Consider the following 12,055-nt stretch of genomic DNA (forward strand, 5'->3'; position numbering starts at 1 on the left):
CACGGTAATTAAACCGTGTCTAATCACGCATTGGAGCCACTCCTAGGCTCATTCAGGGTATACTGTTGTAAACTCCAAGCCTCTCAGATGACATCAATAGTTTCACATAAAAGAAAGAAAAAGCTCCATAGTGTAATATAGCCAAAGATTTATTAAAAGTAGATTAAAAATTCCCAACAGGAGGGTACTCACAATATACAGGTGCGTGAGTGCACCAACCTATCCAGAGTGTGGTATACAAACAAACGCTCGTATGGCGTGCGGTGTGGTGTGCTCTCCTCTGCTCCTCTGTACTGACAGCTCCGTCCTACCCCTCCCCTACGCGTATTCGGCACAGGGATCACGTGCCTTCATCTGGGGGATCTGAGGGGAGGGGTAGGACGGAGCTGTCAGCACAGAGGAGCAGAGGAGAGCACACCACACCGCACGCCATACGAGCGTTTGTTTGTATACCACACTCTGGATAGGTTGGTGCACTCACGCACCTGTATATTGTGAGAACCCTCTTGATGGGAATTTTTAATCTGCTTTTAATAAATCTTTGGCTATATTACACTATGGAGCTTTTTCTTTCTTTTATGTGAAACTATTGATGTCATCTGAGAGGCTTGGAGTTTACAACAGTATACCCTAAATGAGCCCAGGAGTGGCTCCAATGCGTGATTAGACACGGTTTAATTACCGTGTCACACGCCTAGAGGTGAGCGCAAGCACGAGTGGGGGTCACAGGAGAGCACTGAAGCATGTTTTATTGTGGACACTATTAAGGAAGAGCATGATGAACACTAACTTCTATGGACATTATATAGTTGCACTTTAGTTTTTGCTACTTATGAGTTGATTTTTTTGGATGTGGACACTTGATTGCTACACAACCAGCCCCAGGATTCTATATTATAAGCATATATCGTTTTCCTTTTTGCATGTTGCACTTTTGAGCGTATTTTCACAAAAGGATTGTATTTAACATTGCTCACTATACGTATTTGTTTTGTATTGACACTTCTAAAGTTTTATAATATAGGTATTTTTATTCAGCACATTTTTATATTTCACTTTAGTTTTTAGCGCAGACACAATTATTTATATTTTTATTATGCACACGAAATGAAACGTGGTTAGTGTTTGCAGCTTATCTAGAATTGGTATATATTCCAGAGGCATTAATCCATCTGTGGCTCGCAAGATTTTTACATAACCTCCCAATTTGGCATGTTCGCCCTAAATCTAGTGAAACACTTCAGCTAATTTAAGTGCTCACAACCCCCTTAATGAGAGTTTGGTGCTCTCATTGGACTGAAAATATGAGGACTGTACTGTGTGGAAGAGCTGTGTAAATCTCAGAACTGGATGGACAGGAGTATAAATGGCAAGTAAAAATAGCCTTATATGTGTATTTAACCGTGTATAAGGAAACAGCAGATAGTCACTTACAGGAAGGAAGAGTCGGGGTGCATCCATCAGTTTCACAACACGATGTCCCCATCTTCACTCTCGCATTGTAGGGAAGGCTCATACTTCCTCTCATGTTACACTTGTTCTGCAGTGTACAGGACATCACATATGTTTTTGAAACAAGGGTACCTACAAGTAAAAAAAACTTTATCATTCTCTGCAACAAAAATAAACAACGACTTAGGAGTCCTTTTAGGCCCCTTTCACACGATCTGGCCGCCTGTCCATTTTTTTCAGGTGGATCCGGTCGGGCCACCCATTGACTTCTATGGGGAGGCAGATGTCAGCGGATGTGTGTCCGCTGCCACCCGCCTGCCATCCCATCCGACAAGATCTGCTCAAAACAGATGTATGGTGATCAGGGCTGCTGTTAGAAATCACGGGGCTCCATACAGCCTACCTGACAGGCACCCCGCCCCCTCCCCCCCGGCCGGAAGTGTCTGAGAACATCATAGATTTATCAGTCACTGTCTTTGCGGCCTCAGGTGCAAAGATTAATGAAATAGAAGAGCTCTGAAGCTTCTTGCTCATTCACAAGCTGAAGCACAGTAAACACAGTTTACTATGCTTCAGTGATGAATGGACACAGGAGTGATTGGTACCAATCACTTACTGTGTTCGTTCAGGAAGGGAAGGGGCCAATAAATCATATATTTGCTGCCATCTTCCCCCACTCTTTTCTTCCTGAACCCCCCTCCCCTGTGTGCCCGCAGCAGCTGACGCCAGGAGAGGAGGGAAGCTAGGAGCACTGCAAGGAAAGGGGCCCACAGGGGGGCGCAGGCAGCATATGGAAGGGGTGCAAGTACTAGAACCACTCCCCTGCAGTGCAGCTGGAGGGAGAAGCTGCCAGCGTTGCAGGGGAAGGTAGAAGAGGATCGGTGTCTGCAATGAGACAGTACAGCCGGCCCTCCTGCCCCGCGGGTGCCTGGGTCCCCCTTTTGACCTGATGGGACCCAGTACTGCCTTATCAGCAGCCCTGCTGATGATTGCAGCCTTCTTTAAATCATTAACCATTTATGAAACTGACTTAGGGTTGGCACCTGTCCGGAATTCACCCGGGCAGTCCGGGTTTTGATTTTGAAATATGTGTCCAGGTTTCAGTCCCCCTGAAACCTAGACACAGTATTCAGACAGGAATGTGGCTCAGAACGGGGCCTGACAGGAGGGTAAGGGGGCATTATGCATGCCGCATTATTATTCTCTTTGGCATGCCCAAAGGTATCCCAGGTGTGTTACAATCGTTTATATACTAAAGCAAAAAAAAAAAAAAACTGTGTGCCGCTAAAAGTTTCCGGGTTTGGCTTGTAAAAAAAAGTGGGCAGTACAGTGGTGTAGTGGGTAGCACTCTCACCTAGCAGTAAAAAGGGTTGCTGGTTCGAATCCCAACCACGACACTACCTGCCTGGAGTTTGCATGTTCTCCCTGTGACTGAGTGGGTTTCCTCCCACACTCCGAAAACATGCTGGTCGGTTAATTGGCTTCTGTCCAAAATTGTCCCTAGTATATGAATGTGAGTTAGGGACCTTAGATTCAATGGCGTTCCTAGAAGGGGGCCAGAGTGGGCCCTGACCCCCCAACATTATGCTGTGCCCCACCATGTACCACCCCCCAAAAAAAATTTTTTCTTTTTTTTTTTTTTTTTACAAAAAAGGCAATGTCTTTTTGTTTGCATTCATATCGGATGCGCCGCATCTTACTCGGGCTGCCGCTGGAGTAACACAGTCTCTATTGAGAGGGAGAGCGTCCCCAGTCAGCTCCTGCGGGTGATTCCTCCCCCCTCCCTCTGCTCGCTGACACTGCATAATGCGAGCGCTCACACAACCACGGCCGCCCGATCTGCTCCTTCCCCTGCATCCTCATTGGTAGGGAGAAGTGCGAGTTGCAGGAAGGACTCCACCAGGACTCTCAGTTACTGAAAAAACTCCTTAGGACAGGAGAACCAGCACGTAAATTCCAAGAGATGCCAGACCAGTGCTGTCAATAGCAGGGGCAGAACAGCAAGAGGAGGCCGGGGAACCCCACAGTGGCAGAACACCAGGGCCCGGTGGCAAGACAACCTTTGCAACCCCAATAGGTCTCCCACTGCTTTGGACCCTTATATTTTCTTGGCATGCTGGTGACATATATATCTTGTTTTCTGCCACCCTGGGGGGCCCCAATACAGTAGGAAAGGAGCTCACTGCAGAACATGTGAAAGGGCCGTTGTGGGATCATAGTAAAGGGTCCCAATATATATATATACATATATAATTGCATTTTATAGTTGCCCCCCTATTTTTGTCCCTGTCCCCCCATGTGCCCCCCCTAAATATGAAAGCTGGAGATGCCATTGCTTAGATTGTAAGCTCTTTGAGGGTAGGGACTGATGTGAATGTACAATGTATATGTAAAGCGCTGTGTAAATTGACGGCACTATATAAGTAACTAAAATAATAATAATAACCTCTAAACCAAGTTGATCAGCAGAAAAAATGTTCTCTGCTGATTGTCTCAGCACACTGAGAAGCTGGCACTGCCTGTAACAGAAACGGTCAGTTTACAAAAGTGTTATCTCAGCACCTCACTGGCAATCTCTGTGAAAATTCTCCCCCCTCTCTATCCGAGAGGGGGGAGAAGAGAGAATCGCCGGAGAACTGAGTGGAAAGGAGGACGTTCATTGACTTCCTTCTTCCTCAATCAGAGCCCCTAAGATAGTGAAAAAGCACCCTTGCCTTTCACAACCCCCCCCCCCCCCCCAAAAAAAAATCTGTAGAGAAGGTTAGAAACAGAATACGCATATATATACTGGTATGTGTAGATTGGTAGATTGTAAGCTCTAATTTTAGATTGTAAGCTCTAACGAGCAGGGCCCTCTGATTCCTCTTGTATCAAATTGTAATGTAACTAATGTCTGCTCTCAAAGCGCTGGGCAAACTGTTGGCGCTATATAATCCTGTATAATAATATATATATATATATATATATATATATATATATATATATATATATATATACACACACACACACACACACACACTTACAGTATCTCACAAAAGTGAGTACACCCCTCACATTTTTATAAATATTCTATTCTAATTTTTCATGTGACAACACTGAAGAAATGACACTTTGCTACAATGTAAAGTAGTGAGTGTACATCTTGTATAACAGTGTAAATTTGCTGTCCCCTCAAAATAACTCAACACACAGCCATTAATGTCTAAACCGCTGGCAACAAAAGTGAGTACACCCCTAAGTGAAAATGTCCAAACTGGGCCCAAAGTGTTAATATTTTGTGTGGCCACCATTATTTTCCAGCACTGCCTCAACCCTCTTGGGCATGGAGTTCACCAGAGCTTCACAGGTTGCCACTGGAGTTCTTTTCCCCTCCTCCATGACGACATCACGGAGCTGGTGGATGTTAGAGACCTTGTGCTCCTCAACTTTTTGTTTGAGGATGCCCCACAGATGCTCACTAGGCTTTAGGTCTGGAGACATGCTTGGCCAGTCCATTACCTTTACCCTCAGCTTCTTTAGCAAGGCAGTGGTCGTCTTGGAGGTGTGTTTGGGGTCATTATCATGTTGGAATACTGCCCTGTGGCCCAGTCTCCAAAGGGAGGGGATCATGCTCTGCTTCAATACGTCACAGTACATGTTGGCATTCATGGTTTCCTCAATGAACTGTAGCTCCCCAGTGCCAGCAGCACTCATGCAGCCCCAGACCATGACACTCCCACCACCATGCTTGACTGTAGACAAGACACACTTGTCTTTGTACTCCTCACCTGGTTGCCCCCACACACGCTTGTCACCATCTGAACCAAATATGTTTATCTTGGTCTCATCAGACCACAGGACATGGTTCCAGTAATCCATGTCCTTAGTCTGCTTGTCTTCAGCAAACTATTTGCGGGCTTTCTTGTACATCATCTTTAGAAGAGGCTTCCTTCTGGGATGACAGCCATACAGACCAATTTGATGCAGTGTGCGGCGTATGGTCTGAGCACTGACAGGCTGATCCCCCACCCCTTCAACCTCTGCAGCAATGCAGGCAGCACTCATACGTCTATTTCTCAAAGACAACCTCTGGATATGACGCTGAGCATGTGCTGTGTGTTGAGTTATTTTGAGGGACAGCCAATTTACACTGTTATACAAGCTGTACACTCACTACTTTACATTGTAGACAAGTGTTATTTCTTCAGTGTTGTCACATGAAAAGATAGAATAAAATATTTACAAAAATGTGAGAGGTGTACTCACTTTTGTGAGATACTGTGTGTATGTATATATATATATATATATATATATATATATATATATATATATATTACATACACACAGTATATCCTGGAGCACATGTATTAAAACAGGAGGGTGTTTAGGCCATGTTTAATATACGGTGTTTACATATATTTATATATATATATATATATATATATATATATATATATATATATATATATATATATATATAAAAATATATATAAACACTGTATATTAAACATGGCCTAAACACCCTCCTGTTTGGTTCGCAGCAGAACTCCCGAACAGGGGAATAGTTCTAACCCAAACGGTGAATCCCATTGAAGTCTATGGAAGCCGAACAGGAAAAAATCAAGAGAACACATTTTGAAGGCTTATTTGCAAGTAATTGCCCATAAAAGGGGTATAGGGGCCCGGGTACTGCCCCGGAGGACATGTATTAATATATATATATATATATATATATATATATATATATATATATATATATAAAAACAATCTTTTTTTCATGAACAGTGATTTTAATTATGCCTAAAGTGCAACATTAAAAATGGAAAATTCCATTAAATGTAGTGCCCAGGGGGTCCCTTTAAAGGAGTTATAAGGCAGAAGGTTTTTTTACCTTAAAGCATTCTATACATTAAGATAAAAACCTTTTCTGTGTAGCAGCCCCCCCCCAGCACCCCCTAATTACTTACCTGAGCCCCGTCTCTCTCCAGCAATGTCCACAAATGTCTAAGCCGTCCAGTACACTCCTCCTGATTCGCTGAGACAAAACAGCAGCGCCATTGGCTCCTGTGGCTGTCAATCAAAGTCAGTCAGCCAATTAGGGGAGAGAGGGGGCAGGACCGGGTCAGGGCTCCGTGTCTGAATGGATACACAGAGCTCTGACTCGGCTCGGGTGCCCCCCCATAGGAAGCTGCTGGCTGTGGGGGCACTCGATAGGAGGGAGGGGCCAGGAGCAGCAAAAAGGGACCCGAGAAGAGGAGGATCTGGGCTGCTCTGTGCAAAACCAACTGCACATAGGAGGTAAGTATAACATGTTTGGCCCTTCGGGACTGGTATGATTTGGAGGGGAATCCCGCACCAAATAAAAAAAAACGGTGTGCCCCCCCCCCCCAAATCCATACCAGACCTTTATCTGGGCATGCAGCCTGGCAGGTCAGGAAAGGGGGGAGGAGCGGCCACATGCCCTTAACATGGGGGGGGTTTGTACAGGGGGGGGCAGTTTACTATGCCACAGTTATAAATGAACACAGTGAGTGAGTGTGCTCAAAGTGTACATTTAGAAAATAAAGGGGCAGGTAAATTACGTAATTCCTATCCCCTTTCCCTGAAACAGGAGGGAAGCCAGCAGCACTGCGGGGTAGGGAGGGGGGCCAACACGGGGGGGGGGGGCAGTACGGGTAATCGGCAATGCCAGTAGAGATTAGGGTGTGCCCAGGCAAACATGGCACACCCCCTGAGCACACATATGGACACTGTAATGTGAAAGCAAAATGGCAACCATCTCAATTTATAGCAATCTTTTAACAAACAAGACAAAAGTTTCCCAGCACACTTAACCCCCCCCCTCCAAAAAAAATTCAAAACAAACTACACTGTCAATTCTTTGTATTAAAATGGAGGTTTTATTTGCACAACATTTACAAATATATGTAAAGGCTGTCTCGTTAAGGTCCTCCTGTATAGTGCGGTCCTAACCCTAATTTTTGAGGATCTCCATGTTAGAGGATATATAGCGATAGATAAAATAGTAGATATGTTTGGAGGCGGCCCATTTCTCCTTAAAGGTGGAGGGGCACACCAGAAGCCCAACAAAGCCCAACTGCAGATTTATGCCCCGTACACACAATCGCACATTCCGACAACAAAATCCACGGATCTTGGACGGATGTTGGCTCAAACTTGTCTTGCATACACACGGTCACACAAAGTGGGTCGGAAATTCTGAACGTCAAGAACGCGGTGACGTACAACACGTACGACGAGCCGAGAAAAACGGATTTTGTTGTTGGAAAATTTGAGATCCAGATCTCAAATTTTGTGTGACGGAAATTCCGATGGAAAATGTCCGATGGAGCCTACACACGGTCGGAATTTCTGACAACAAGCTCCCATCGAACATTTTCCGTAGGAAAATCCAACGGTGTGTACGAGGCAGAAGACTGGTATTTGCACATCTCCCAACATTTTGAGATGGGAATGAGGGACACCTACTAGCAAACCTATGTAGGCATAGGACACGCCCCCTTAAAGGAGAATTAATTAAAAAAAAAAGGTTCATTAAATCCACAAGGGATTTTTTTTACCACTACTATTCCTTTATATTGGCTTTTAATATTTACAAATGCAGCAATTTAGAATTTGGATGAAAGGTTTAGTGCTGGGAAACACTTTTTGAAAGATAAAAAGTGAATTTTATATACAACTCTATAGATCAGACCAAAATGAGGGACAAATGAGGAGGAAAGAGGGACAGAGGGACATTTGCTTGAAATCTGGGACATTCCCTCGAAATCCGGGACAGTCCCTCGAAAGCCGGGTCAGTTCCTCGAAATCCGGGACAGTTGGGAGCTATGAATTCGTACTGTGTCAGGATCTTCCTGCTAATTATAAATTGTGCACATAAAACATCAAATGGACATCTCTGGAGCAACAAAGTATCCGGGGGCCTCTGATGTGAACTGACGCTTGTGAAACACTGACATCAAATACACATAGCATTTTTATTGAATAACTTACCCAAAGCCCAGCTTTCTGTGTATACAGCTCCACACACAGAGCCAGAAGGACAAGTCTCTCTGGTGCCGGTACATGAGTCTGATGAAGAAATACACTGTGTACAAGAGAGCGAGTATCCTAAAGAGAGAAAAAAAACAGTAGAGAATGAGCATCGATCATAGCAATCCTTACGTTTGACCATAGCAGTTGTGTTTGCACTAAAATTAATTTCCTGAAAACATATGTTTGTTAACCACTTAAGGACCGGAAGGATTTGACCCCCTTAATGACCAGAGCACTCTTTTTTTACAATTTGGCACTGCGCTGCTTTAACTGGTAATTGCGCAGTCATGCAACGCTGTACCCAAACAACATTTTTGTCCATTTTTTCCCCTCACAAATAGAGCTTTATTTTGGTGGTATTTGATCACCTGTGGAATTTTTATTTTTAGCGATATAAAAAAAAGAAAAAAAAATTATATTTTCAACGTTTTGTTATTAAAAAAAAAAACACAATAAACTCAATTTCAGTCATACTTTTAGGCCAACTTTATTCAGCCACATGTCTTAGGTAAAAAAAAATGTCAATAAGCGTATATTGATTGGTTTGCGCAAAAGTTATCGCATCTACAAACTATGGTACATTTTCTGGAATTTACGTAGCTTTTTGTTTAACCACTTAAGGACCAGCCTCGTTTTGAGATTTTGGTGTTTACATGTTTAAAACAGTTTTTTTTTTTGCTAGAAAATTACTTAGAAACCCCAAACATTATATATTGTTTTTTTTTTCTAACACCCTAGAAAATAAAATGGCGGTCATCGCAATACTTTTTTTCACACCGTATTTGCGCAGCGGTCTTACAAGCGCACTTTCTTTGGAAAAAATTCGCTTTTTTGAATAAAAGAATAAGACACCAGTAAAATCAGCCCAATTTTTTTTTATACTGTAAAAGATAATGTTATGCCGAGTAAATTGATACCCAACATGCCACGCTTCAAAATTGTGCCCGCTCGTGGAATGGCGACAAACTTTTACCCTTAAAAATCTCCATAGGCGACGTTTAAAAAATTCTACAGGTTGCATGTTTTGAGTTACAGAGGAGGTCTAGGGCTAGAATTATTGCTCTCGCTCTACCGATCGCGGCAATACCTCACATGTTTGGTTTGAACACCGTTTTCATATGCGGGCGCTACTCACGTATGCATTCGCTTCTGCACGCGAGCTCGTCGGGGCGGGGCGCATTAAAAAAAAATGATTATTATTCATTTTACCTTTTATTTTTTATCTTTACACTGTTTAAAAAAAAATGTCACTTTTATTCCTATTATAAGGAATGTAAACATCCCTTGTAATAGAAAAAAGCATGACAGGTCCTCCTAAATATGAGATCTGGGGTCAAAAAGACCTCAGATCTCATATTTAGACTAAAATGCAGTTAAAAAAAAAAAAAAAATTGTAATTTAAAAAAATTATTTAAATAAAATGGCCCTTTAAGAGCTGTGGGCAGAAGTGATGTTTTGACGTTGCTTCCGCCCAGCAATTGTATGGAGACGGGTGGGGGCTATCTTCCTATCACTTGTCTCCATACCTGACAGGATGCAATCGCCTCCGCCGCTGCCAATGGCTCCGGTAACCGGCGGAGGACACCGGATTGCAGCGGGAGGGGGGGCTCTCCCGCCACCTGATAAAAGTGATCTCGCGGCAAATTTGCTGCAGAGACCACTTTTATCTTGTAGCGGACCGCCCGCTGAAGACGAGGATACCGGGGTTATGGTAGCTAGCTGCTGCCATAACAACGATATCCTCCTTCAAACGGCTGCCGTAAAACCGTGGTTAATAACCTAAAAGTGGCTTGCCAGCAGCAGTCCGTACGCCTCCTTCCTGGGACCTGGAAAACTGCTACCATTGGACTAATCGCCTCTGTGCCATATACAAATGCGATTTTTTCTTCAACCTTTGTGAATAGATTTTATCTTATTTTTAATCAATAAATCTGTCAAGGATAATGCACTAGGCTGGTGCGCTCTTTTTTTCTTTCTTTTCATTTAATATTAGGACATCCCATCCTTAAGAGCAGCAAGGCCGAAATCCACAGTCCTTCCTGAACCCTTGGGATCTTTTAGCTAATACACCTGTGCGCAAGAGTATTTTTGCATTTTTCTTCAAGTGGTTAAGTGATCCATTGACTCTTGATTACAGTTGACCCTGCCCACTTATCAACTCCATTACAATGTGCAAATGCTGCCAATGAGCAGATTTGTTATGGCCGGTGATTTGTACTGGATTGGGCCAGGGAGATATATGGCAATGTAAATGGATTCTTTGCTTTGTTGACGGCCACATTGGTTCTGGCTTTATTTTATGGGATGCCTGCTGCACTCAGGAGTTTGGGCTCCTGGTTCCTCACAGAGGTAGGAATTGAGTGGGTAGAACCATGGGCGTAGCATAAGGGGTTGCAGGGGTCACAATCGCAACCCTGCCCCTAGCTCCAGGGGGCCCCTGCAGCCTCCCTGTCATATTATCATATCCTCCACAAACTCCAGCTCCGATCTGCCCTAGGGCCCCACAGCCACGTTCCAGTACTGGGCTTCTACTACGCCTTCCACAGTCCACACCCCTCTGTTCCCATTGGCTGGGGAGAAGCTTTGAGCCATTTCCTGAATGGAGAGGAGCACGGGGTGAGAACAGCCCAGGATGGGGAAGTGTCTGTGCTGTGTGCTGGCAACATGGAATGGTAACTGAGCTCAGAGAGGCAAGAGTAAGGAGAATGCCGTCCTGTAGCCATAATGGGACGGATGTCACTGGTGAGGTATGACACTGCTCAGTGTCTCCTAGTCACCAGCTGGGATTCTCTGTACCCCCCCCCCCCACCTGGGGATATCTACTTACCCCATTTCCCTGACAACTAGGGAAAAGACACACTCCTCCGGGAGGTGACCTCCTGCCAACACTGACAGAGAAAACTTCAGAAATTGCTAAAACAAATCCCTTAACACCTCCTTAGGGGGCCCCTGAGGGGCTGCAGGCTCCAGATTTTGTGTCACATAGATTTGCCCTCCCAGATCTAAGTTGCCCCCTGACCACCCGCTCCACCCTGCATGCTATGCCCGGTTGCTGAGCTCCTTTCCCATTACAGCACTCTATACTGTTCCTCCTCCGCAGGGCTGAAATCACATTCCTTTACAACACAGCCAGTCAGCCATGATCTGCACAGGGTGTATCTGTCTTCTGCAACTACACTGCCGTTCTGACCAGAGAATTTTACAGGTCAGAAGGGCAACATAAAAGCCAGATACACCCTGTGAAGACTGACAGACTGTGTGTAAAGGAATGTGATTCCAGCCCTGTGTAGTGTGTGGGGGGGGGGGCTGTATACAATGCTGGGATGGGAAAGGAGCTCTGCCAAGTGACCTGCCAGGGGTCCCTGTCCTCTGATTCTTCAGCGGTGATCCCCATCCTCCGATTCTCCAGCAGTGATCCCTGTCTTTTGATTCTCCAGCGGTGATCCCTGTCCTCTGATTCTCCAGCGGTGATCCCTGTCCTCTGATTCCCCAGCAGTGATCCCTGTCCTCAGTGATCCCTTTCCTCTGATTCTCCAGCAGTAATCCCTGTCATCTAATGTAAAGAGGA

At 44.5% G+C, this 12,055-nt stretch overlaps 1 protein-coding gene across 1 annotated transcript in view; it reads right to left on the reverse strand.

The window, feature by feature from the left end:
* LOC141110435 (uncharacterized) overlaps positions 1 to 12,055 on the reverse strand; it is an 82,589-nt gene that overhangs the window by 13,306 nt on the left and 57,228 nt on the right. The window contains exons 6-7 of the mRNA XM_073601781.1: positions 8,446 to 8,562; positions 1,435 to 1,584 (exon numbers count right to left, since the gene is read on the reverse strand). Of these exons, the coding sequence (XP_073457882.1) occupies positions 1,435 to 1,584; positions 8,446 to 8,562 (267 nt within the window). The remainder of the gene's footprint in view (positions 1 to 1,434; positions 1,585 to 8,445; positions 8,563 to 12,055) is intronic.

The sequence above is a fragment of the Aquarana catesbeiana genome, linkage group LG10 (assembly GCF_042186555.1).
Source record: "Aquarana catesbeiana isolate 2022-GZ linkage group LG10, ASM4218655v1, whole genome shotgun sequence".
Taxonomy (NCBI): Eukaryota; Metazoa; Chordata; class Amphibia; order Anura; family Ranidae; genus Aquarana; species Aquarana catesbeiana.